Genomic DNA, 26,019 nt, shown 5'->3' with positions numbered 1-26,019 from the left:
TGTGTGTGTGTGTGTGTGTGTGTGTGTGTGTGTGTGTGTGTACATGCACATGCATGTTTGTGTGAGAGAAGGAAAGGGGATCATGGCCATCAGGCTATAGCAGAATGTGATGCATTTTCTCTTGAAAGTACAGAATGTAGCAGAGGTTTACTCTCATAGTTCACTTTCTTTTTCTCTCTCTGTCACTCTCTTAAGCTCTCTCTATCTCACGCACACGCCTTTTAATTTCCCTTTGTCTGTTATTTTGCTGCCCTCTATTTTCCTCATTGTCCCTGTGGTGTGTTTCCCTCCTTCATCTTCCCCCCCCTCACTGCCCTTCTTCAGAGGCTGATGTCATGGATCAAGTGGTGTGTGAAAAGCTTGCCTAATTCTTCACTGGTCTCACTGATAATAGAGGCCGCTTGCATGGCATGCTTGCTGCCTGAGCTTTCTCAAGGACCGGGCTGTTTGATAATCACTTTTTACCCTAACTGCCGAGCCAATTTCCTTTTATAAACATTTGATATCGGCAGTGGAGATTGATGGGAATGATCAGTGTTTCTGTGTCAGTTTAAGCCCAGGATGTCATAATAATGTTGAATGTATCGATTCATTAAAAAAGTGATTATTTTGAAAGATTAGACAGTCCAACTATAAAAGTAGGTAGTTATGTCACCTTGTGGGAAAACAAAGCTCAGTCTTATTAAGTTCCACATTTGCAATAACTAACAATGGACACTAGGGGAATCATCTTGCGTCACACACACTGTTTGGACACTGATTGGAAATAGTGGCATTCTGGTGCACAGAGACAGAAACAGAAAATGAGGATACCAAGGAAAGTGCACTGTGTGTGTGTGTTTCATTTAAAATGTGTTTTAAAATAAGTTTTAGACAACCTGAAATGATTGGCTAATATGCCCTGCAGTGCAACTCACAAGTGCATAATTAATAAAATATCAAAAAATAAATTAGTTTACTGGTACATCTTTTTTTTTCTTAATCAGTGAGGTGAGGTGCGCCGAGCAGAAAGGATACTAAAGGACAGTACCCACCCCAGCCACAGCTTGTTCACCCTGCTGCCTTCTGGGAAGAGATGTAGAAGTTTCAGCTGCCGCACCACCAGACTGCAGAGCAGCTTTTTCCCCCAAGCTATCCAAAGCTCAAATTCATTCTCAGCACTGCTCCACTGATCATAGTTTATTTCTGTTTACCATTTTTATAATTACTTCTATTTTAATGTATATTGTATGCTATGTAGCAGAAGGGAGTTACAAACTCAATTTCACTATTTTGTGAGAAGTAAATGTACTTTCCTACCTACCTATCTTTACTTAGAACTGTCCTTCCCAGCCAGGATCCTACATTTGTTTTTAATTATCCTGGCATCTAAATACTATTTCAGTTCAGTGAATGAAATGTATTCATTTCAGTGGTCATAAATGTATTGCATGAGTATAAAACAGGTCATAAGTAGTCAAGGATCAAGACATACTTTAAACTTATTAGCGACACACGAGAGAGGAAATAGTCTGTTCTGCTAAACTCGGATAAAGTGTTGGAAGACTACCTTGAGCGCACAAGTTAGGTGAGAATTCACAAATTTTGTCTGCTGAGCTTGAGATGGTGTTAGACAAGTGTTTGCTTCCTGGTGCTTGCAGATTGTGGTGAATGGAGAAGCACATGCAACATAGTTTTTATCATTTGTGTTCGTTTTAAACAGAAACACATGCAGCACCACACTTTTTCGCTGCTGTAGTATTTCCATACCCATAAGAGATCAACCTAGGCAATTCTGAAAGGTCTTAAGGAAAGCTATATGCTTTGTTACATTCTGCCTGCGTTCACTACAACAATCAAAAAGCTAATACTTTACTGTTTAAAATATGTAATGATGTGGAGTAAAATGTGTCCATCTGTTGTGTTGTAAGAGAGTTTTTGTGGGATTCTTCTAATCAATGGCTGTGTAAATTATTATGAAATTTATGGTCAGCTGGTTTGAAATGTATTATGAATTACTTCTATAAGCTTAATTCCATCTAAAAACTTGTATTATCTGTATCAACACAAAACACTATGAGCTCCTACTAGCTCATATTCCTCTGCATTGTGTGTTGCAAAGCAACAAGAGGTTGGCACTGTCTCTGTTGAACAACATATTTGTGGATATATATTTTTTCTTTTTTGATCTGCTCCCAGGTTTAAGTGTTTTCCAGTAAGTGACACTTACTAATGTGTATGCATGGCGCTTCTGCTTTTTATAACCTGCCACTTACTTAACTGGGAATGGCAGGGCCTTGCAGAAGCTGATAATGAATTAGGTGTTGAAACTGTACGGGTGAGATCATGTCGACGCGGCCACTGTAGTCCGGAGTGGCGCATAGGTCAAAGTGTCTATGTGTTTGAGTATGAGTGTGTGTCGGTCGCTATAAAAATACTTTGCTCTGGTACTTTAATGAGATCATTCCCAAGCTACTGCTGTGCCATGTTAGTTTTAATTGTTTGTATAAATCATTCCTTCACATGCGAAACGTGATAGGAGATGCTTATCAAAGTCACATTTTAGTTTGAATGCATGAGGGATGGGATCCTGAACTGTAAAATGACATCCATCAAACGTCAGAAACCGTTCAGCAATAGTTAGTTCAGATGTTGATGGACATCTTGTCGGTCATGTTTTGTAAAGCCTCATGCAGGTTAAAGGGTCATGTCTAAAGTAAAAAGGTGATGATTATAATAGAGAACTAAACTCAGTTGTTTTGGCCTTTCAGTGTTTTATTGGTCTCCTGATACTCCCCTGATTCTGGCCCCAAGTTTACATCATTAGCACCTGTCAGTTGTGAGCTTTTCACCATACCTTCATGATCCTTGGCACGTGACCACAAATTTCTGGGAGCCAACTGCTGTTTGATCATGCCTACTGGCAAACCATGTCTACTGACACACCAATCACTGTAATTGGCTGTGGGAACCCCAAGGCCTGAAGCTCGGGTGTTTGGGGGTGGACATAGTTACAGCAGTGCTACTTATCATTGGAGCCATCTGTACCCGTGTAAATGGGATTTTTACATTACCACTTCATCAAAAGGCATGATGACAGTGGACACAAATAGTGTTGATCCAGGACAACTCAACTAAGTCCATCTGTGCTTGATTTAAAGGTTGGCAACATGTTGACACTTGACTGAGCTTGTTCATGAGTTAAATTTTTTACCTTTTGTGGGTTATACCTGGACTTATTGTTTTTGATACACTAGCAATAATGGGTCCATTTAAGTTGTAGACCTACACAAGGGTTTGTTTTTAGTTATTAGCATGACATCTTAAGACAGGTTGTGGACCGAGGTGATGTCATAGTTAGAATCACAGTTATTTTGGCTATCAGCTTTTTGTAAGGGAAAAATAAGTCACCACTCAGCAATCTTGCTGCTAATGGAGCCTCATCACCGTAAGTTAACAGATTTCCATTGTAGTGACTGCTGAACCCTTCCTGAACCTTACTACACAGTCATTTGTTAGTTGCAGATTTTTGTGCCTGTTTTGTTTATTGTCAAGTATGTGTGTGAAGGGAGGAGGTGGAAATCGTCTGAAAAAGCATCTTGCACAGTAGCTTCCTGGTTGGTTTTAGGTGTCCAGGCTCTAAATATCAGATGCTAATAGCAGTAGTTACATCATCATTCTGGGAATAGCAGGGAGTCTGGGGTCTAGAGGTGCTTCTGGCTGACCCCCTCGTGTGTGTGTGTGTGTGTGTGTGTGTGTGTGTGTGTGTGGTCATTTCCAAATATACATTCCCATATGGATTAGACAGCAGTAAGATTATTAATGATACAAATGAGTGGACACATAATTAGTCTGTATATAATTACTGTCTAATATGACACTGACTGCACTTAGTTTATTTGTGACAAAAAAGGTAGCAGTTAGTGCGTGTGTTTCTCTCTCCATGCTTGTGCGTGTTCAATTGCACATCTCTGAGCGACCCTTCTTCACAGGCAATCAAAGTGTCAGCAACAGAAAGTGAAAGAAAATCTCATGTGAGAAAAATCTGACACTCCTGTCAGTTTCTGCGCGGTGTAGTCCACTTTACATAGCCCCACACTGACTACACTGGCTGCTGTGTGACATTAAAGCCCGGGAGGAGTGATGAGCGTGTGGAGGCTCTGTAACACCCCTCTCTGTTTGCTCCCACAGCTCTCCTAAACCTAGTTCATTTAACCAGGCCTAAATCATCAGAGGTGTACCTATAGTACCTGTACACAATGTGTATGTGACTGTGTTGTTGTGAGTACAGTATGTAATTGTGTGTATAATTATGGTCTGTCTTTGCATGCGTGTGTGTGTGTGTGTGTGTGTGTGTGTGTGTGTGTGTGTGTGTGTGTGCATATTGTGTGGTATGCATGCATGCAAACATGTGTGCGTGTGGTAAAATAGAGATAGTCAGCCCTGTCACTTAGCCCCCACCCATACACTGGGGGGTAACTTTCCAGTCTCATAGACGAGCATGCCTGAGTCTGAAAATAGCCGTATCTGATCACTGCTTCACCCAAACGGGGAACTCTCTTTCTCTGTCACTCCCTCTCTTTGCCTCTCTAACTTTCTCCTTGTTCTGTTGTCTCTGTGCTTCCCAGGCATTAAACGGGGTAAGATCTCGGAATAAAGCTTGACCGGGAGGAGAGACTTCTCCTGAGCAGAGGGAAGAGGAAGGAAACACAAGTCAGGATAGAAGAGGAAGGAAAAGGCACTTGGACTCACAGCTCACCTATACCTTACTCTTCTTAGCAAGTCTCCAGTCTTTTGGTTTTATGACGGTAAGAGTTCTCTGCTTGATGGACTGTTGCACCTGCACTCGGCTGGTTGAGAGGTCAAGGTTTTAGGATTAAATGTCACAAAAGATACCGCAGAGTTGAATTTCATTACGAAATAATGCGCTCATGTGCTTTTTCAGGAGAACTGTTTTATTTAAATTTCAGTTAAAAACCGTCTTTAATGTCACATTTCAAAACACACACAACCAATCACATAGTGCTGTCTACTATTAGTGATGTGTCCATATTTACTTGCTATGGACACATTGATGCTTTAAAGGGAATGCAAATTAAAACGGATCTGAATAGATTTTACAACCCAAACACCAAAAGGGTTAGTATTTATCTGCTCTGCCAGAACGCAAAATTATAGACCAAGAGTGGAATTTTTGTTTTTTGTGACAGTGGACGGGGGAAATTGTGTCAAATAAAACAGTGGCTGCTACCGTGGTCACCTCCGAAATAGCATCAGCCAATAACTTAGATTACAGTTTTGTGGACTGAAAAGTTTACATCAACCTAAAAGGTTAATTAAGGTTTGATGTTTGTAATTTTTTAACTGAAAAGGGAACATTTAATGTATACAGCAAAAAATAATCTGTTGAATTTTTGACTAAATGTGGAGAAAGGTTTTATTTTTTTCCTCTTTCAATTCCCCTCTTACCCTCCAATAATTTTGCTTCAGAAACTCATTTTCCTCCTCCTGTCCTTTTTTACATACTTCCATCTCTTGTTACACACTTTTTCGTGGTATCTTCTTTCCCACTCAACAAAAGCCATGCACCAATCCCTCCATTAGGCCAGTCTCAGAGGTGTTGTGGAATGTCACCTTGACCCCTTGGGTACACAGTAAGGGGTGGTTCCCAGCCTCGGCTTGTAGCATGGGTTTGCTTGGTTACCTTCCTCCTGGTCCTGACATACAGTGAGGCATTTTGTCTGTTCCCTGTAAACGTCACAGCGCACCCCATTTTTCCATGGTGTGATTATAAATACATATAAAGGATTCATTCCAGTCCCACTAAAACTTTATTTGTTTGCAGATCTCTACAGTGTCAGAGACCAAAATAAATCCCTCTCAAACGCAGATTTATTTATTTATATGTCTAGAACACAGTACCAAATGTTTTGAGGTATGTGTGTCCTGCAAATCAGGGAGTTTATCAGAGCTGTGTACTATGAATACTACTCACTTTCAGCACATTGAAAACCTTAAATCCCTTGTTACTTCAGCTCTGTTTTGCCCTCCTCTTTGTCATTTCTTTATGGTTCTGGGTATTTGTTTAGAAGCACACAAATGTGTCAGAATAACACGTTGCTCTTGAATTTTAGTCTCATCTGAATGTGTGATACTCTCAGTAAACAGGCAGCTTTCTTTATCTGTCTGACATGAAACAAACATTTAAAAATACCTTGTGAATATGTTGATTCATTCTTCTTATTATTATCATTACCAATAACATAAACAAAGTTCTGTAAGAGGAAGTAGGTTTTTGTGGTTAATTGCAACGGTTAGATCTGTTATTGTGCCCACACATAAACAAAAGTCTCAAAAGTTGGAGTCTGATGCATAGTGACTGAGGTAAATGGATACGGTCACCTCTCTGCGATATTTCCTGTTGTGATGGTAAGATCTGCCATTTCTTGTTAACTGCTGAATTTTAGAAATTTAAAAATGAAAAACGATAATATTTCCTCCATGTTTTACACACAAAGTACAGGATTTTCCCGGTGAACCTTAGAGGGTAAAGGGTCCCGTCTAATGGTAGTAAATATAGCACCCCTGCTAATCAAGTTCCTCTTATCTTCATGCTCGACACTTAACACCGGTACCTGGGGAATCCAGACTGTGCACTGGGAATGTAATGTTAGCCACAGTTGATAGCCATTCTGCTGTAGTGTACCCCTTATGTCAAATGACAGACTTTTTTGTCATCAAAGTATGTATCTGCAATATTTTGCTTTTGTGCTTCTTTTATAACATTTTCAAAATCTAATGACGCAAACAAAGTCTTTACTAAACAAACTGTACATTGGGATATAATTTGCAGCAACGTTTCTCTCTGTGATATCAAATATTTCTAGATGGAAGATACTTATATTGTTTTTTAGCTGCTCACTTTTTTCCTGTTAAGCAGCAGTGATCTACAAGGCTTCTTCAGTGCCAAGCTGCATTTTGTATGGAACTAACTTTTCCACAAGAGTGATTAATAATAAGCAGTGTTTACAATGGATTTAGCTGTAAGTACAGAAAGAGACTATTTTTCAGGATTAATTTCTTCACTGCTGCTTCACCATCCCTTCCTCATTCTCTAGATAGATTTATTATCCCAATGTTTGAATAAGCTAATTTCTGCATTCTTCTGAAAGTCTTTTCTCTATTAGGCCTCTTATAACACATCTTAGGCAGGCATCTTAATTACTAAATAGTGTTGGGCAATTAAATCGGCATTTGTCAGCCATGGAAATTATTTCTGAAAGTTATGGACATGATTTAGAAAACTCATATTTAAAAGCACACAACGGATTAAGTGTAATTTACAACCTCTTTACGGTCTTTTATGACTATGGCCTGTTATGCTTTGGTACTCATCTTAGTTTGTCTCTGTTCACTTGCATTAGGTTGCATTTACCTGCCATGGATTCTTGCCGTTAAAAGCTCATAAAGATAATCATCCCTGAAGCATTTTGAGAAAGGACTCTATTTTTTGCTTTGCTAGAGCCTGTGCTCACTATATTGTGAGCATACCATGTAACATGCAGTGTGGTTTAGTTTGTCTTCAGCTGACAGCATTACACTTCAAATATCACATTTTAAACTGAAAGTGTTTGAGATGTCGAGGTGACCAGCAGTTGTTCTCCACCATTTGAAAAAGTGAAAGCCAAACCGTCTAGTCAGGAAAAGCTCAAGTTTCATCTTTGAAATTGCTTTGGCATTCAGCGCCATGTAACATTGTGCCCCTATTTGTGCATCCTATCATTTTATTGCAGCTCTGCTTATATTAGCTTGTTGTGTTGGTCTCTGTTTGTAGCCTGGGGTTTGGTAGTCTTGTAATCACTGGCCTTTATTACAGAGCTCTTACATGAAGTGTAGGCATTTTGGAGATGAGGAGATGAAACAGTGGCAGCTCTAGAGGTGTTGTTTACTGGTGATGATGTGTCCCCAGACGGCTTTAGCCAGACAGCTTACATAATCCTGCTAATATCGGCTTCTTCCTGTTTTCATTGGTATGTCATTTAGTCCGTGTTTGCGTCTTCAAACTTCCTTATTCCTTTTCATAATCTCTCATCCTCTTTGCAATCTAAATATTTTCCTGTTTATTATTTTTTTATTTGCCTTTTTCTTCAGTGCTTGTCCATGCTCTTTTTTTTTTATCGTATCTTTTTTTTAATCTGTTTCTTCCTCTCCGTGTATCAGGATATACAGTGAATCTGCATCTTTAGTCCTGTATAGTAATGGTAAGATAACAAACCCACGAATTGTCACATCCAATTCAATCTTCTTCCCCCCCATAGCCCGACTCACAGTGCCGGGGCTTGTGTTGCATAATTGCATTAGTGCTCTCAGGCCAGTGGCTCTGCTCGTTAGTGGGTTTGTGATGCAATCTGCAGAACACACGGGCCTCTGTTGTTTGCAGTATGGGCAGTGAGTGGGCATGCAGGGTCATTGTATTGACCTTGCCTATCCATTTAGACAGCCAGAGGGAGGTCTACTAATGAGTGGCAAGGTTGAACAAACAGAGACTTCGCTGGAAGTGGTTGTTGTTCAACTAGTGGCAGTAATGGCGTGATGGGACAGTTTCATGGTGCTGATAAAATATTCCTTCATCAAACAACAAGTAGTGTTAAATTTGTGTGAAAGAAGTTTAAAACATTGATGACCTTATTTGTGACTTGTGGAAGAGCATGGCTTAAGCTCTTTACAAAGACGTGAACACCAAAACATCCAAATATGAGTGAATATTCAACATTTTTTGGCAAGTGTCCAGGGTATGAGCAGGATAATCATTCTGATGTGTGCATTAAAGGATTTTAACACTGCAGCTAAGAAGTACCCTCAGCAAGGATTTAAATGTCCTTAAGTCATTAAACACACCTTGATGTGGATTTCGAACTTAATGTCACACTCTCAAATGAATTTGATTTTACTGAACAATGAGACTATTGTGGTGGAATGAATTTATTTATTTATTTATTTTTCTGACTTTTCCAGTGTAATTTTTTTTCGTTGGACCATTCTGTCAAGATAGAGTTTTAAACAAAACATAGAGAAGAACTTGGTTTCATTTATTGTCTTGCTTGTATGTAAATAAACTTTCAACAAATTTACATGCTTATGGTCCAACATTGCCTATTTAGTATGACGTGCCGAACCTCTATCTGAAGTCATGCATTGTTAGGATGATTAGCTGATTGTCTCTTCAGCTTGCAGTGGCTTCGAGTAAAACATTAATTGGATCAAGACTGTCTGCGTCTGATGATTTCCTGTGATTCAAACTTTAAAGTTCACTGTTTGAAATTTTAACTGTTAAACCCAAGATATTACAGTTATCCTTCTCCTTTACTGTTTTATTATAGTACTGAAATTATATACGGTTGAAATGTTTCCTTGATGTCTAACGTGAATACTTGAAATACTACAAATACTCGAAGCTGTAAAATGATGTCTCCACTTAAAGCACAATGGGTCATTCCTTATAGCTAGACGCTTACTTTGATTCCGAGCCTGTTTTTCATGCCACAACCCTAAACTCCCCACATTTTACCACAAAAATGCACCACTAAAATAACTTGGCTCCAATTCAGTAATTAAGGAATAAAGTAATTCTAAATTCTGCCTTTTTTGGAGGAGTGACTCTCGCTGTCAGTTGGGTTTCAGGCTAGCCATGTCTCGACTGGGATTTATGTTGGAACAACAGGGAAATTCTTTTTCCATTTTGAAAAGGGATTTGTTCTCTTCGGATTCCTACAGTAAGAATTGCCCTTCAGTTTTATCAGAATCAAGCTCCTGAGTCCAGGCTTATAACTAATGTTCACTACAGATAATACATAGTGTTTATTATTAATTTACACAGAATGTATTACTCTTTAATCAGCCGACAAGCTTTTGCATATAGAACAGCTGAACAGAAAATGTCTATCTGATGACTTTTTGGGTTAGGTCTCTAAATAGATTTGCTAAGGAGCTTAATCTTTTGACATCCTGTGAGTATGTCTCAGTCTGAGTGACCATTCCAGGGTCAAGACCCTTGAGGCTATAGTCGGCTTATCTCCAAAGATTGTTCACTCTCTGCTGCTGTCTGCAAACATGCGCGCACACACAAAAAAAGGATCTTTTAAAAGCTTTGTTAAAATGCCATTCTGAAATTGCATGGCATTTGAACTACGATTAAATAAATATAAATAATGAATTCAATGGGTACAATGAGACATGTATATTAAAAGTTATAATTCATCCCAAGTTATAGTTTATAATGAGTCTTCATATAATCACTGATATATATTGCTGGATTCATTCATAAGATTTTTTTTTTTTCATTATGGTGTATTTATTTATTTAGTATGTGCCATTTTCAAATCACTCACTCACTCACTCTCATAAGTACCTGAAATGGTAAATACAGAGAACAAGTTATGAATGTAGGAAGATTTGCTAGTGAGCTAAAAGGGTAAGTTCGGTATTTTGCTACCTGGACCCTGTTTTCCAATGTTTTTATCTCTGTGACTAATTGGGGCAACGTTTTTTGAAATTGGTACTGTATTGAACGAGTACGCTACAGTCGGCAGCAGTGAAACAGGGCTTCAATGTAATTCTTGCTTGTAGTTGCTTTTTAAGTAAAGTGAGACCCATTTTGATTAACCTGAAACAGTCGCTATATCGCTCTTGTCCAAAGCCGAAGTTTTACCTCTCTGTATGTGTATAAAACAAGGGAAACACTTAAGTAAAAAAGGGAAATAACATTAAGGATTGGGTAGAAATACAAAGTAGCATAAAGTATTTCCAGTGTTTACTGCCATCCACTACTGCAGTCTCTACTAGTGACATTCTGTAAGAGCAGGTGGTTTAATGAGCTTGAATAACAAACAACATTAACCGTAATCCATAGCCGTGAAGTAGGCACAAACAAAAGTTGTGTAAATTTCTTAAATATTTCTTCAGACAGTTAAATCCTTGTTATTAATTTCATGTTTTCATGGTTCAAATATTTCTCATGGGGGGATGGTGAGAAATTTGTTTTTAGGCACTTGTTTTGTCTATTCCAAGGCAGACTGCCAGTGACTAATGGCATCCCGGCCAGTGCTCTTTGAGGACATGTTTGTGTTTTTCTTTCCTTCCTTGTGTGTTTCCATCATACTGTCTGGGTTACATTTTTCTTCATGTTATTGTTTTTTCAGGACATCATAATCAGCTTTATTGCCAAGTAGGTTTATACACACAAGGAATTTGCTGTGACTTGGTGAATAACAATAATGGCAATGACAATATATAAACATTGTAAACAATATATAAAAGAAAATAACATCATATAGTATAAGCTAAATTTCTCTTGTTTGGTTACTAAGGTCAAAGATAGTGGTTCATGACATTTTATGATAAGCTTAAACTTCATTCTCTAATAGCATCTGTTTTTTTATCTAATTGCTGTCTCCACACTAATTCTATGATATAATTTAAATAGTGCACAAAGACTCCTTTTACTCATGGTAATTCCCACATTATGACTGCAAATGATGTTTTGTCTTTGGAACTGAATTTGTGCCTACAAGAGTTTTGTCAAGGTAAACAATATTAAAACTCTTTCAGTGTGGAAAATGACTATGTCATCAAGGGGAGGAAAATGGCCATGCCATGACAGAAACAGTTTCTGGTGACGAGCACAAGTCAGTGGTAATGGTCTTTCAATAAAGAAAGAGAATGAGCTTCCTGCTATAGTTATTGCAGTCTTATGTTTCAAAAGGATTCAAAGCTCAAACCCTATTAGTCCGCTGAAATGAACCAAACGGGTCCCAGTGGGTCACTCAACAGACTAATGAGACTTGATGGGCTTGTGGTGTTGGACATTACTGCTTTCTGTGGCTTATAGCTCTGACTTGTGTATTTGCAGTCCCACAGCTATTACACTCAGCAATTATATACACACTAGTCTCCAGAGTGGCCCACCAATGCCTAAATTACAGTCAGTGGATAAACCACGGCAAAGTAAGAAAATAAAATCACTCGAAAGGAACTTACCAAATGCTTTGGCCAGCAAAACTAGGACTAGAATTGAAAACATCTCTTTGGAAATAAAGGTCCCCTTGTTTAATATCCTTTTTTTTTTGTTTTTGTTTTGTTTTGTTTTTTAAGCACATTTAGTTTTCCTTTAGTAAAGAAATAGTAGAATTCAGTGCAGAGATAACTTCTAGTAACTGACATTTAACTTTATTCATTATTAGAGATTATAGGATAACATATGTTTGATTCCCACTACTTCCCATCTAAGTATTACATTAAGCATTATATTTTGGAGAAGAACTCACTGAATGTTAATGGCAAGATTTTGATCAAACTGTGATATGCATGCTGAAATGCTGCTAATGATCTATCACCGGCTTTAGAGAGCGCTGTACATTTCACATTTCAAAGCTTAAAAAGGTTTATCTGGACAGATAGTCAGAGTTTGTCAGAGGGGTAGAGCCTGGCAGGTTTTCTTCCAGTGTCCAGCCATAACATTACACCATGGCCACAGCTGCTGTGTCGCCGCTGATCTGTCCCCAAGAAACATGATCCTGTTTATAATCTGACCATCATTTGGATGCCGACTGCCAGCGACGCCAGACCCGTGATTTACCCCAGCGCGTGTGTGCGCTGTGTGTTTCTCAGAGATAGATTTACGAGGGCATACTGTATGAGGGTGAAGATTAGGTCTTGAGGGACTGAAAGTATTGCACGACACATAGCTTGATGTATTCCCACAAGTAAAAGCACTTCCTTCTCACCAGTGTTAATTGTGTTTGGATACACTCACATGGTGGTCAAATTATAGTATACTGATGCTTAGTAATATTAGAGGGTGAAATATAGAATTTATGCTTGTTGCTGGAGAGCTCTTGTAACGATTATTGAAAGACTGTTTATGTGTTTTGACATAAATGGCACCACCTGTGTTGCTTATGCCACTGCTTGGGCAAAACAAAAGCCTACAACATAAATGATAGCAAATAAAAGTCCAAGCACAATACGCACAACCCCTATATGAGAAAAGCTGTTACAGTTTCAGCATGTTCACATATATGTTAATGTTAGCTTTCCATCTAGTGCCACTCATCACTAGAGCCAGCTGCTAAGGCAGTTTACACATTCTTGTCAGAATATGGTTGCGTGCCTTCTCCAAAATAAGCCCCTGTAAATTATCAGGACTTTCAATCAGAGTGTTAAGTGTTGAAGCAATTGTCCAGCAATGATTTACCATTTGCATTGTCAGTTTGTTCATTTATTTATTAAACAGGGACCATGCACAATATGTACTGTACCAGATATAGCTAAAAGCTAATTCCCATCTGCAGTCTTACCCTGTAACAAATGCTTAGAATGATTAAACATGAGTTTAAGCACAAACTGCTAACCTGGGTATGTGTTTTTATCCTTACATAGACTTTCTGTCTAGGGGAGATCTCCACTCATTTATGCAAACACAATGTGTGTGACTTTTTAATGTACTGTTGTGTGATATAATTTGTACAGATTTACTTACTTGATACACTGAAGGCGTAGCTGAAACATCTGTGCATTTTACTCCCCCGTGCTTAACATAGAAATCAAAAGAATATAATTAAAAAGAGCATTCTGATTGATTTGGTAGTTATATATTTGCCAATTATATTTGTGACTTTGTCCTCTTTCTTTTTTATTTCTTTCTTTCTGTTACATCTACGGTTAAGTTACTGAAATCATCCTCAGTCATAATATCAGTATATAAGAGTTCTGGAGCCACCTATTCTAACATTTGAACAACAGCTACTTTATATCACATTCCCACAACTTCACAGCAATATCTATGTGTGTGGTAAGGCAAGGTTAGCCATGTGTAAGTCATAGTTATTTACATACCAGACATGTATGATCCCTTTTGCAGCCACTGGATGCTCTCACTTGTAGTATCTGTCATACACACTAAGTCCTGTGATGACACACATGTGCCTGCATTCACACAGCGATGCAACAGTCTGTGTTGTGCCTTTTGGATTTTGATGTGTGCCCCATTCATATCAATCATGCATGCTACTGCAACAGTTCCAAGAAGAGGTCTCTGCATAACAAGAGGCAGGCATCACATATTGGTATAGTTCAATAAACATGGCATTTTGTATTATTTATCATTTACCATTTAAGTTATTTATGTTTCATCTATGTGCTGTAAGCATCTGCTAAGGTCATTCAAGTCTCACTCAGCAGGAAGAAGTTATGTTCCCACATTTGGATTCCATGGGTTTAGGCTTTGGCTTAAACATCTTTTTGAACATGACAGGCACTATGTGTTGATTTAATTTAACCTCTTACTTTTTTGTACAGTGATGCATAGTAATTCAAGTGAAAGAGAAGTGAAAGTGTATAAGTGACCAAGCTCAGCCCTGGTATTTAGCACTTCCACAGCTCTTATGAGAAGATAATAGGAGCTCTTTTGTAGCTTATTTCCTTTTTTAGCTACACCAAATCACAGACAGTTTCAGCACAGTACATTTCTGTTCACATAAAAAACACTTATTTAAAAACAAGACACCCATTTTACCTGTTAGATGTCCATTCAGCAGTTTAAAAGTTATACCTATAAGATTTTAGGCATTCCTAATCATTTTGATCAGTATCCGTTGGTCATTCATATCAATGCCACATTATCCATGTATCCATATTCTAATCCTTCTGTCCCATTCAGTGTTGCTAAAGCCTATCCTGGCACATTTTGGGCAGAAGGGCAGGCACACCTTATGTTGATAGTCAACCAGAGATTTGTGCCACCTTAGCCTGATAAGCAGACTGAATTGACATTTCAGATAACTTCACATGAATCAGTGAACAAATCCGAGATGTGGTTGGTGGTTCCAAGGTCTGAAATCGGGCTAATTAAACCTTATATTTCCTGGAAAATCACAAGTGCAGTTAATGATTGAGTTCATTACTAGGTTTGTCATATTTCATGTCCAGGGGGTCGATATTTCAGCCCATAGGTTTTCTGAATATTGGAAAATTCAATGTGTGAAAAGAGTTTAAAATTGAGCTGACTTGCAGTCAGTTGCAATATGTCAGCTCACAGCAGACCTACTCCTAAACATCATTAATCTGTCCAGAGTTTCCCTGCACAGAGGTTTTAGCTCTTTAGGTGGCGTTATTTGAATCAAAGAAAATCTAATGAACTAGTGGGCTGCAGGAAACGGGCAACTTTCCAAAATAAATGGATTTCTAAAATAATTGCTTATGTTTGAGATTCAATATAAAAGAGTTTTACACAAAACAGTGTTGCGTCTGTAATTGCAATAACTGTCATAATATAATGTGTTTTTTGTAGCAGTCTCATTAAGATCATTTTGTAGATGTAAATCCCTTGAAAGGACAGTAACTTTTGCTCTGTTTTAGAGGGTGAATCAGCTGTTCTAGAAAATATTCATTGTTATTTGGGATTATTTATATTATTTGTTTGTCTGAAAAACTTTGTTTTTTTTCCAGGAAGGTGTGTCCCCCTGCAGTAGATCAGTAAGAAGTGCTCTTCAATATGAATACAGGTATAAAAGTATACGCGTATGCGTACACACACAAATACTCTCTCTCGCTTGCGCACACACACACAAACACACACACACACACACACACACACACACACACACACACACACACACACACACTGTATGACATGTTCATGTCTGGTGGGGAATCATCCATCCAGTCCATGTCCATTATTATGTTTTCATTTTTGCAGTGTATCTTGTATTTCACAGTACAGATTAAATAAGCATGAATCTATTGTTTACATTTTATACTTGTGTAAATGTGGAAACTTATATTTCTACATTTCAAACCGCCTACCTATTTAAAAGCCGGTATGTGTGCTAGTTTTCCGCTACCGCAGTCATGAGACTATGGTTTTATCCCTGAGTCTGTTTCACCACATTGGTGTTGGTCCATTTTGGGCCTGGGTTATTGTGACTGAAGGCATCAAGTATAGTAGCTTTGTTGCTTTTAACCACAGTGACGTATTCCTCCTTCAATACATTTGCAAGACTCTGTCCTAAACTTGGAAGTCATCCAAAGCTGAAGTGAGTATTTCAGCCGCACAATCAATGATGAGTAATCCATCTTTGTGCCTTCTCTACACACCACACACCACCACTCTGTGTGGCTGCCAGTGGTAGCCTGACTCTTAGTTGTTCGCCTGCATTTACAATACAGATTTTCTTTGTCATGTGTTGAAAGACAAGAATAATAATACAAAATTATTTGACGGAGAAACAAAACAAGATTGCCTTACAGAAGAACTACAGCTTGTTGTTTTACTAAAAATGAGTGTAGGCATTTTACTACATTAAGTTAGAGGTGTTTCATAAGTATTTCAGCAGACCGGTAAACAGAGTTTTAAGGATATTTGTTATTATAAATTTTATACGATATTGAAACTTGATTTCTCCACTATTAACAAATGTCCCCCATGTTATGTAAATGCATCACATTATTCTTATCAAAGTCATGACACTTCCTGTTGTCATAAGCAAACTGTGTCTGACTGAAAAGTTAGGCTAATGTAATCTAATGCCATGCAGCGTCTTCAAACCTCTACTTTACAATTACACTTTGTAATTGTTCTGTACACCACTTTCACTGCATATCCTGAGCTCATGCAGTAAAGATCAGGCTGTTTAAATGCACGTGCTTTGCCTCCATTTGTTTGCGTTATGTTTCTGCCTGAGCTCATTTGTACGGAGCTAGATCAGTCTCAGTATAAATGAATGTACACAGACGAATTCAACAAAGTCAATTAAAAAAATAAGGTTTACAAATATTTTTGCCTGCAGTGAAAAATATTCTTCTGGGAAGAGTCTTTTTTTTTTATGTATATAAATCCCAAAATAAATGTGTGAATCCTTCTCTGTGCATCCATTAATATTGATTGATCTGACTCCATACACGTGTGTGTGTGTGTGTGTGTGTGTGTGTGTGTGTGTGTGTGTGTGTGTGTGTGTGTGTGTGTGTGTGTGTGTATATATAATATATGCATGTGCATGTGCACTGCTGCTTCTGCTTGTATGACCACCTGCCTGGCTATGATTTCTCAGATAGCGGAGGATTCGCTCGCAAAAGTGTGGGCTTGTCACTCATACTCTCTCCCATGAAGAGGGTCCAGAGCTCACCAAATCTAGGCACAGGTACTAACACTCACAAACACACTACAAATCAACATGTTTCAACAAGAAGAGCTAAATAAGTAGCAAAATTCCAGCAGGCAACTTCAGGTTCTGACTGGACTAAACGGTCAAAGCGTGAGGTAAGTCTAAAAAGTGCCTTGTTGTTCTTCAGAGTCATGTTTAGGCTTTATCAACCTGATGTGGCTTTAGCATATTTGAAATACTTTTAAATAGGCTGCGGCTGACTCAGTATGCTTAAGCAATTTTTGGAATGCGGGATTACATTTTTTTCTAATCAGTTCATTGTACAATTCTTTTGTTTCCTTTTGTTTAGTCTCTTCCGTCTTGGTCTTGTTTTTGCCTACTAAATCAGTCATATGTCATACTGCACCTCCCCTGTTGTTGATATCTTTCCTTCCTTTTGGCAGCTCTCATATATCATGCTCTCACACTGCTTCATACCATTTCCCCCTCTTTATGGGTAGTTTATTCTACTCTTCCTGTTGTCTTACAGTTTTTGAATCACTGTTTTTCCTTACTCTTTCTCCTCAGTCAACATTGATTGTTTAGACATGGCACAGCTCCCTTGACCCTGAGCTCTTGGAGAATGTGGAAATGCCCTTGAATGGGCTTGCTGTGTTGACTTATGTTGACTAAATGGCACCACTCTGCTTTATTCTTCCTGATCAGTGTTTCAGTTTCATGTAAGCAAACATACAACAGATCTGCTGTATGTATAAGCTCCCGTGTTCTAAAATTGCTACTTATTTTTGTCACACTTAATTAAACCTTAGAGAGATTAGGGAAGACCTAAAGGTAAAGTATTTTCTCAGCTTCCAGAGGCTACAAGCTGCCTGTCCCTTTCCTCTGCTGAAAGAGCAGTGTTTGTGCCTGAACATTTTCAGCATCCAGGTTAACAGCTGCACCCATGTAGACATTCTAGCACTGTCAGCTTAATTAAACAATAGTAGGACACTGTGTGAAACTGAGATGCTGTTCAGATATAGAAGGAGTAGTTCTGATCAAACCACCCTTCAGCAACTAGAGCATTAAGCAAGTCTTATACTTTCCGCTTCCACGAGTACCAAAAAATCGTCATCACGGGGTGTACGCGTAGGCTCTGTGCGGACATCCGTGTTCCTCCCGTTTTTTGTGACCCACTACGCTACCAGGGCACCAACCAATCTCCTGTGCATGTGTGCAACGAGTCCGCAAAGCTGACTCCAGATAGTAGTTAACAGAAGTAGTCCGCATCCGCAGCTGTCCGATACTTCTGGTTTATTTAAACCTTCGATTCAGTTTCAATGGGTGTATTTCCCATAAATGTGGCTATTGTGGCTCGTGCTAACTTGCACTTGCCAACATATATCGGGGCAAGCTGCACAAGCCCCCAAAAGCTTTCTAAATATCTAGGCTTTTTTATATTAATCATTTTAAACTCTGAGTCTAACTGAAAAGAAACGGCATGAAGCCACCTGAAATGGCCATTAAGACCACACACTCTGTGCTTATTTCTGTATCAGAGTCAGAATCTGTTAATAATCTATAGAGGTGTACCCACTGTATATAAAGAGCAACCTTCTGAAGTAAGCCCACTTTCATACAAATAATCTATTGCTATATCATTCATTTATGCTGGTAATGCTGTGAGAGTTTTGTCTTTATGTATATGTCTTTGGCAACAGCATCTTGAACCTTGAATGCTAACCAATTGTTAGTTTGCCCAATGAATTAGTGTTTTCTTGTTTCCATCTTCAAAGGTTCACAGTAAAACTACATTATCTGGTAATGGTACTATCTGGTACTAATAAGCATCACTAGCATTAGTATTAGAAGCAGTAGCAGTTGTTCATCGTGATCACGTGGATCATGTGGTTGCAGACTTATAAGAAAGTGGTTGCTAATTCAGAGAGTTCTTGTGAATGCTAAAAGCTGGCGATATTGTGTAACACGTCAGGATAAGTCATGCAGTCCTTAAGAATTGTTCTGTGCTTTTTCCTCTTCGGTCTGTGTCTTTTCAGCCCTGTGTTAACTCCTTTAACCCCATCACCGAGTCTCTGTCATACAAATCATTCCAACAAGCATTTTGTGAGATGATGTCTACTTAGATGTAATCTTATGCATTAGTATTGAGATTTGTAGCAGGGATGAATGTGATCACACATTGAGTCATATCACTGATTATTGTTGTGTCTTCTCTCTTCCCCAGGGAGTGATTCTCACTCATCAGACTTGGGTAAGTCTCTGTTTCTTTTGGTGACTTGAGGTGGAGAATCTTGACATTGCACGTGACAATAGAAGCTTTGAAACACCCAATAAGAGAAAGGAAACTTATTCAAAACCCAAAGCAGTGTGTGATGTTAATATTATTATTTTTCTTCAGATTCTTGGCGGTCACGCAGTGCAACAGATGGCCTCAAGAATGGAGACGCCAGCAGCTCATCTCTTGCTGCCAAAGGCTTCCGCAGCGTCAGGCCCAACCTACAGGACAAAAAATCACCAACACCGGTAAAATGTCTCGCACACCACACTCACAGATGTTGACATTTTCCATTTTTTCTTTTTTAGTTATATTTAGATTTTAATTAAAAAAATTGTGTTTGGCTTGTAAAGGTATAAGAAAATTGGTATTCTTAATCATACCACAAACCACCATAATTATGGATAATTAACACAGAACTAGGCTGTATTTCTAAGTATGTCTTTGGAACAACTTGATGATTGTATAAAAGCTTTCCACTGATTATTTTTGTTGTTGTTGCTTGAACTTCTTTTGGCTGTTGCATTCTAATTGGCCAATCAGGATATCAATCACGTGCCATTGCCACCCCCCAGGAGAGAGAGTTTCCACTTATCGCCCACTGGCACTAATCCACCAGACTACAGCTCCCTCATTGCCCTGGCTAATGATTTTAGCCCTGGAATGCTAACGTTCACTCAGAATGAGAAAACCGTTTTAAAAGAGTCCTACACTATTAGTAGTGCATCTTCTTACTCCTACTCAGAGACAAGTACAAACCCAGTCCAACAGGCACATCAGTCCACTGTCCCAAGTTATGTTAGCAACTCTAGTGGATCTTCCACCACTAATACACAGGCCCAGGAGCGTAAGGTATCTTCCCTCAAATTAACCCCTGTTACCATCGCTGACCCCCCAGCTCACCTCAACTCTTGCCTTGACCCCCAACCCCCTCCATGCACTTCCCCGCCTCCACAAAGGTATCCCACCATGTCTCAGCCCCTAACACATGCAGCCACACTTTCTGTATACTTGGGTCCTGAGAATATAAAACATCGAGAGCCTACAAACAACACAGTGGAACTCAAGGTCCCAGATCAAGCCCCAAATCAAAGCCCAAGTCCAGCTCCATCCAAGGTGGAGATAACGAAGGCTCCTCCTGCAGTTCCACCAAGACCCTCTGCTGCAGAACTGTTGGTACATAACTGACTACATATTCTAACAATATACCAAAAAAAAAGCAATGATTGTGTTCATTTTAAGGTCACTATAATACAACATCCCTGCGTTTTTATCTTGGTGACATCAAGAGTGAATAAAGGGTAACACACTGGCTGCGTCACATCATTTGACACTCGTGGCACACCATGAACACACCATACAAATAGAAGAAGTAGTCAAGGTACTGTAGCCGGGATGTGCCAAATTCTGTGGCACAAAAGTGATTAAATCGCTTTGTTTTTCTGGTGTTGTGATGCACACGAACACTGAGAATTCTGACAGTGGTGTTCCTTGAAGCCACTCGTGTTTGGCTTTACATAGAAAACATAATGCACGTCATATGCTGCTTATGTGTGTTGCCCTTTAGTTTGTTAGTCTTGGTGCTGCCATCCAACCAACCAAACTAATTGGTTCTTCAAATGTGTGAGCTCATACTATATGTGCAACACACAACTGTTTCATTTTTTTTTTTAACACTGTAACTGTCTGTGTACTTTATTTGCTGCCTTCCACAGAGTTTGAACTAACAGAGCCTCGTCGATTCACAGCATTAGTCATGTTTCAGAAGATGATGCTGCAGCCTCATTACACTTCAGTGTGGTTTCACAACAGCTTTTCACCTTCTGTTAGGCTCATATGTTACTTCCACACATCCTTTGTGACAGTGTGGCTAATGAGTGATATCACTAAGCACTCTCCTCCTTTCCTCCTTCCCCAATCAACTCCTTCTCCCTCCAACACCAGGGACCTCCCTCCCCCGACCACAGAGCACGGCACTCCCCTTATCGCTACCACAGCTCAGAATCACTCGACTACCTGTCAGGCTTAATGCCCAAGACTCTATCGCCCACCCCGTATGTTCCTAGTGGAGCTGGCAGCACAGCTGGCGCAGTCAGTGGGCCGAGCTTTACCACAGTCACCAGTGCGAGCATCTTTGGCTGCGTATCACCCTCGGCTTCCCCCGTGACGGTGTCAGCTCTCAGCCACTACTCGTCATCCACAGCGGGTCTGCTGGACGAGCTGCAGATCTGTAGCCTGGACTCACCTGGCGCCTCGCCCACGCCGTCGCCCACCCTCAGCCATGTCTCTACCTACACTTCCACTGCTGGCCCTGATGATGTGCTAACAACCTCTGTGGCCTCCACTGCGGCAGCAGCCACTGTCACTAACGTAATTATCCCAACAAGTCACTGCTGTAACACCATCATTACCAAAAACAAATGGTCCCCTCCCTCTCCCAACTCATTTGGATGGCTGAACCAAACCTTCACAAAATGTGTTATTACTGCCGATTTTTTACCTTTTACTAACCATCAACTACAACCCACCTCTCAGATCGAGCATTTAATTCAGCCCACTATGTTCCCTTATTATGTTAATGTGTCTGTACTCATTAGAACTCTAAGTGTGTTTGTCTTTGTTTCTTTTTGTTATGCCTTTTCTTTTGCAATCCAATGCAATCATACTGTCTCTTAAAGGCCAGTTCTTATCAAACATGTATGATCAGATAAAACCGTTTTTCAGAGAAGTTGTTGCAGGGTGAAGTTGGAAACAGTTGGCTGCAGGTTACTGGTATCTTTTAAAGACTAAACGTGTCCAGGGGTAATAGGAGGGTGTAATAATGTAATATGCATGAGGATTGTAGCTATGTTTCCTGTCAGTTCATTATATTGTCCGGGAAATCAATGTAAGGGACGCTGAGAAAGAATAGTACATCTCTAGATTATGGCATAAATTTCCATGTTGACCTTGTTTTTCCAGTTGTAAAAATATTTTCCTAGTTTCCTGTCAATTAAAGGTGCAATTGTCACTTTTAACTCCAACCATACATTCTGTCCCACCTACAAAGGTTCTGATTTGCATGGTTGCTTCTCCAACCCAGGGAAGAGCCGTTCACAAGAGCAACCAGACTTTTGAAACTTTTGAAAATTAGAGACAGTGGCCAGTTATTCACTGGTCCAGACTGGAGCCATGTTCTAATGGCCAGCTTCAAACACTTGGTTTGGGATTATTAGCTCTGGCATTATAATCACAGTAACAGCAGTCACGGTCATTGAATTATCCACTTTACTTTTAGAACTACACAAGGAAGATGTAGGACTAACATTGTGTCTACACAGGAGGCGTAGCAAGAGCAGAAGGTTAGCAGAGCACCAGCTTCACTGCTTTGTCTTTGTCTCTGCTGGATGCGTTCAGGCATGGTACTGAGTCTAGGTCACCCATGTTTTAGCAGCACTCATAGCCCAATGAGCATAAAACGGAAAGAAGTAGACTTGAAGCATAAAATACACAGTTACACGTCGATGGTGCAATATGCAAGCTGTTACGTGGCCTTTAGACAGCTGGATTGTTTAAAATAGAAGCGTATCTGTTCCATCAGATACATGAGAGGGACGACTGAATAAACACGGCTGAAACATGTTGTCAACACAGTGTTTGTGGGTTGCTTTCATGTAAATAATGTGGAATTTCCTTTTGCTAGGTACAGTAGTCATTGGTTTTAGAGCTATCATCATGGTTTTAGAGTCTTTGATCTGAACACACAGGCCTTTAAATTAAAATACTGTTTTTATCCTTTGTCAGATGAAATCACATGTTCCCGTGTCATATTGAATGGGAGAGCATTCTTCAGAAGAGCCTCCCATTGTAACTTTATCATGTCCATTGTCTTGTTTATGTCAAAACTAATCCATAATGAAATGTTTGTGAATCTGGAAAAGTTATATTTGTTTACCGTCACTGTTTTAATCTCTTCTGTCTGTTTTGAAGTGAAGTGATTCATTAAGTGCCCCTTCCTTTCCCTTACTAACTGTTATTACGTTGTACAGTCCCTTCAGATTCAGCTAATCCTATGAATCACAACAGCCCCAGTATCTGTCTACATGTACATTACTTTCCATACTAGGTTCCTCTACCCCTTTAAATCGCTGATAGCAATATGATGACTAATAATGGATTTTAAAAAATGAATAATTCTCTTGTTTTTTACCATTACACTCTTTAATTATCTGGTCATGTAGGGCAGAACAAGAACATTCTCCACTATAGTAAATGGTAAATTCGAATTTGTACATTTTGCTGCCATTTGAGATTAGTGTCGGCTGATTATCTCCGTTTCTGGCTTGTGGGTCACTCCTAGGGCCAGGTCCTCTCTCAAACTATGAACGGAAGCACTAGCCATCCGCAGAGGCCCCTCTCTCCCCCGTCCTATCCTCCTCCCCCCGCCTCACTCCACACTGGGCTCCAGAGACAGAGCAGGAGTTCAGGTGAGTCCCTGATCTTTTTTTCTTTTTATTTGAGCCAAGGACACCACATTTTTTATAACAATCTTTTGAAAATATCTCTGCTCACTATAAGAAAATCATCCACATGCATGATTAGGGAAGTCATGATGCTTTGACAAGTACATTACATATTTGCTTCAGAACATCCTGCTCTCCCTAAGAACCTACAACAAAGAAAAAGCATTAAACCGGTCTTGGTTGCATATCATATTTATAAAACCTGCTAAGTACTTTTAAGAACTGATGAATGCCAGGATATGATATGTGTACACCCATTAGTAGAAGACAGAACCATTCAGTTGTGGAGCACAGTAAGAAAATCATCACTACAAAATGGTGAGAAATAGAATGGTTGTTCTTGTACTACTACCATGATCTTGAAGCATACAAAAAAGCAGTTAGTCTTAGGATGATTTAGTGTTTGCTTGTTCAGCTGGTGTTGGTGCCTGAACATGGATTTCTGTTCTATTTCTGATCATTATTAGTAAGGTCAACTGACAGTGTGTCTCTCTTTTCTCTCCTCTTCCTCCTTATATCTAGAGGGTAGCGAGTCAGTTACCAGAGAGTCTGTGGTGTCGGGCCACACCAGCGTCAGCAGCACTGTGCCCATTGCCCGCTTCTCAGAAGAAGAGAAAAGGGTGTCCGTAATTAAAGCCCCTCATTATGAAGGCATCGGCCCCGTGGACGAGTCTGGCATCCCTATTGCCATCCGCACGGTGAGGTCAAACATACACGGAGCTAAACACTTTGGTTAGCAGCAGACTGGCTCAGTTAGATACTGTAGTGTTGCACTGGAGTATCTCTTGGTCCATTTCTGTTGTCTTGATATGTGATCAGGCTCATGAGAGGGAATTACTTTCAGCTGTCAGCAGCTTTTCACCCATATTAAAAGCCCTTCCTGTCTCACTCCCCCATCTCTCAGTGTTTCTTTTACTCTCCCTCTGTGTGCTAGTTAAAAAGATGAGCTCAGACGAGGTCTTTGTCAAGTAAGCAGCGAGGACCTTGCAGTGCTAAAGCCTGTGACTGTGTGTTTTCTCTAAGGCATTTCATATATTAACACTTCACTCAGCTATACATTTCTTAAACAGCAGTGTTTAAAGGCAGACATGTTGATGAGTGAGCAATAGAAAGTTACTGGAAAAATGAGAGGTGGGCAGTAAAAGCAAAGACAAAAGGTGCAAAGGAAATAAAACAACAGGAAAGAAGAAAAACAGATGCTTCTTGTTGTGAGCAGACAAACATTTTTGTGGGCACTTCTTTTAGTAACCGTGGAGAGTGAAGTGGTAATTGGCCGTGCCACTGCTACATGCTCGGTCACACACACTCCTTCACTGTGGAGCCAAACTACCTCTTCTCTGACCAGAGTCCAGACACAGTGTTTAGTGCTACTGAATAAAGAGAGGATTAAGTCTCTCTGCCATTTGATAGCTCTTTTTTGAAGTGGCTGTTGTCCATACTACATACACAAAGACACACATACCAGGGTTTCTCCTGGATTTTGCACGCAAAGCACCAAAAGCTCCCACTTTAGTTTTGTAGCAACATGGCTTCTTTATCCTCTGTGCTGCGAAACAAAACCTGCTGAAATCAATTTCTCTAAACGCCATAGTACTTTATCAAGTTACTGATAACACTGTTATGCATTTGTCTTGCTGTTTTGGCTATATGTTTGGCTATTGTGGCAACATGGAGGATGTCTGAAAGCTGAAATATCAACTTTACACACAATTAGATCTTTTGAATGATGAATAAGCATCGTGGTTTTTTTTTTTCACTTCTTTGTTAGTAAGCAGGGAAAACGTCAGACTGGCCGAAGAACACAAAAAACATACCATACTGTACAATATGCAGTGATTGAATGCAACATATATTTTTCTCTTGACGTCACAGTGAAACAGAAGGTAGAGCGTCTTTATCTTCTGTAATGTGACCTATTTCCCAGCGAAAAAGGATATGTACACAAGGTATAAAGACAAGAGGGATTTAAATCAAATCCTTCAGGTTTGACTGGGTTGCCATAGGACACCTCCATCACCTGATTCTTAGATCAGGAGGAGGAGCAGGGAAAAATTAATTAATTAAAACTTCAGCCACATTATTTGGAAAAGTAAACAAACTATTC

General features: G+C 39.5%; 1 protein-coding gene across 12 annotated transcripts in view; it reads left to right on the top strand.

Moving 5' to 3' along the window:
• sorbs2a (sorbin and SH3 domain containing 2a) overlaps positions 1-26,019 on the top strand; it is an 89,451-nt gene that overhangs the window by 39,494 nt on the left and 23,938 nt on the right. For 7 of the 12 annotated variants that reach the window (XM_046048154.1, XM_046048152.1, XM_046048151.1 and 4 more), the window contains exons 2-10: positions 4,608-4,787; positions 15,484-15,539; positions 17,085-17,174; positions 19,363-19,389; positions 19,537-19,661; positions 19,957-20,589; positions 21,358-21,783; positions 23,753-23,879; positions 24,438-24,613. In XM_046048154.1, the coding sequence (XP_045904110.1) occupies positions 15,530-15,539; positions 17,085-17,174; positions 19,363-19,389; positions 19,537-19,661; positions 19,957-20,589; positions 21,358-21,783; positions 23,753-23,879; positions 24,438-24,613 (1,614 nt within the window). In that variant the 5' untranslated portion in view covers positions 4,608-4,787; positions 15,484-15,529. Of the gene's footprint in view, positions 1-4,607; positions 4,788-15,483; positions 15,540-17,084; positions 17,175-17,245; positions 17,294-19,362; positions 19,390-19,536; positions 19,662-19,956; positions 20,590-21,357; positions 21,784-23,752; positions 23,880-24,437; positions 24,614-26,019 lie in introns of those variants that run through there. The other 5 variants (XM_046048157.1, XM_046048159.1, XM_046048160.1 and 2 more) reach the window with 5 other exon arrangements.

Source organism: Micropterus dolomieu, linkage group LG04, assembly GCF_021292245.1.
Source record: "Micropterus dolomieu isolate WLL.071019.BEF.003 ecotype Adirondacks linkage group LG04, ASM2129224v1, whole genome shotgun sequence".
Lineage (NCBI taxonomy): Eukaryota > Metazoa > Chordata > Actinopteri > Centrarchiformes > Centrarchidae > Micropterus > Micropterus dolomieu.
The sequence above is the reverse complement of the archived record's forward strand: the minus strand, read 5'-3'. Positions and strand labels throughout refer to the sequence as shown.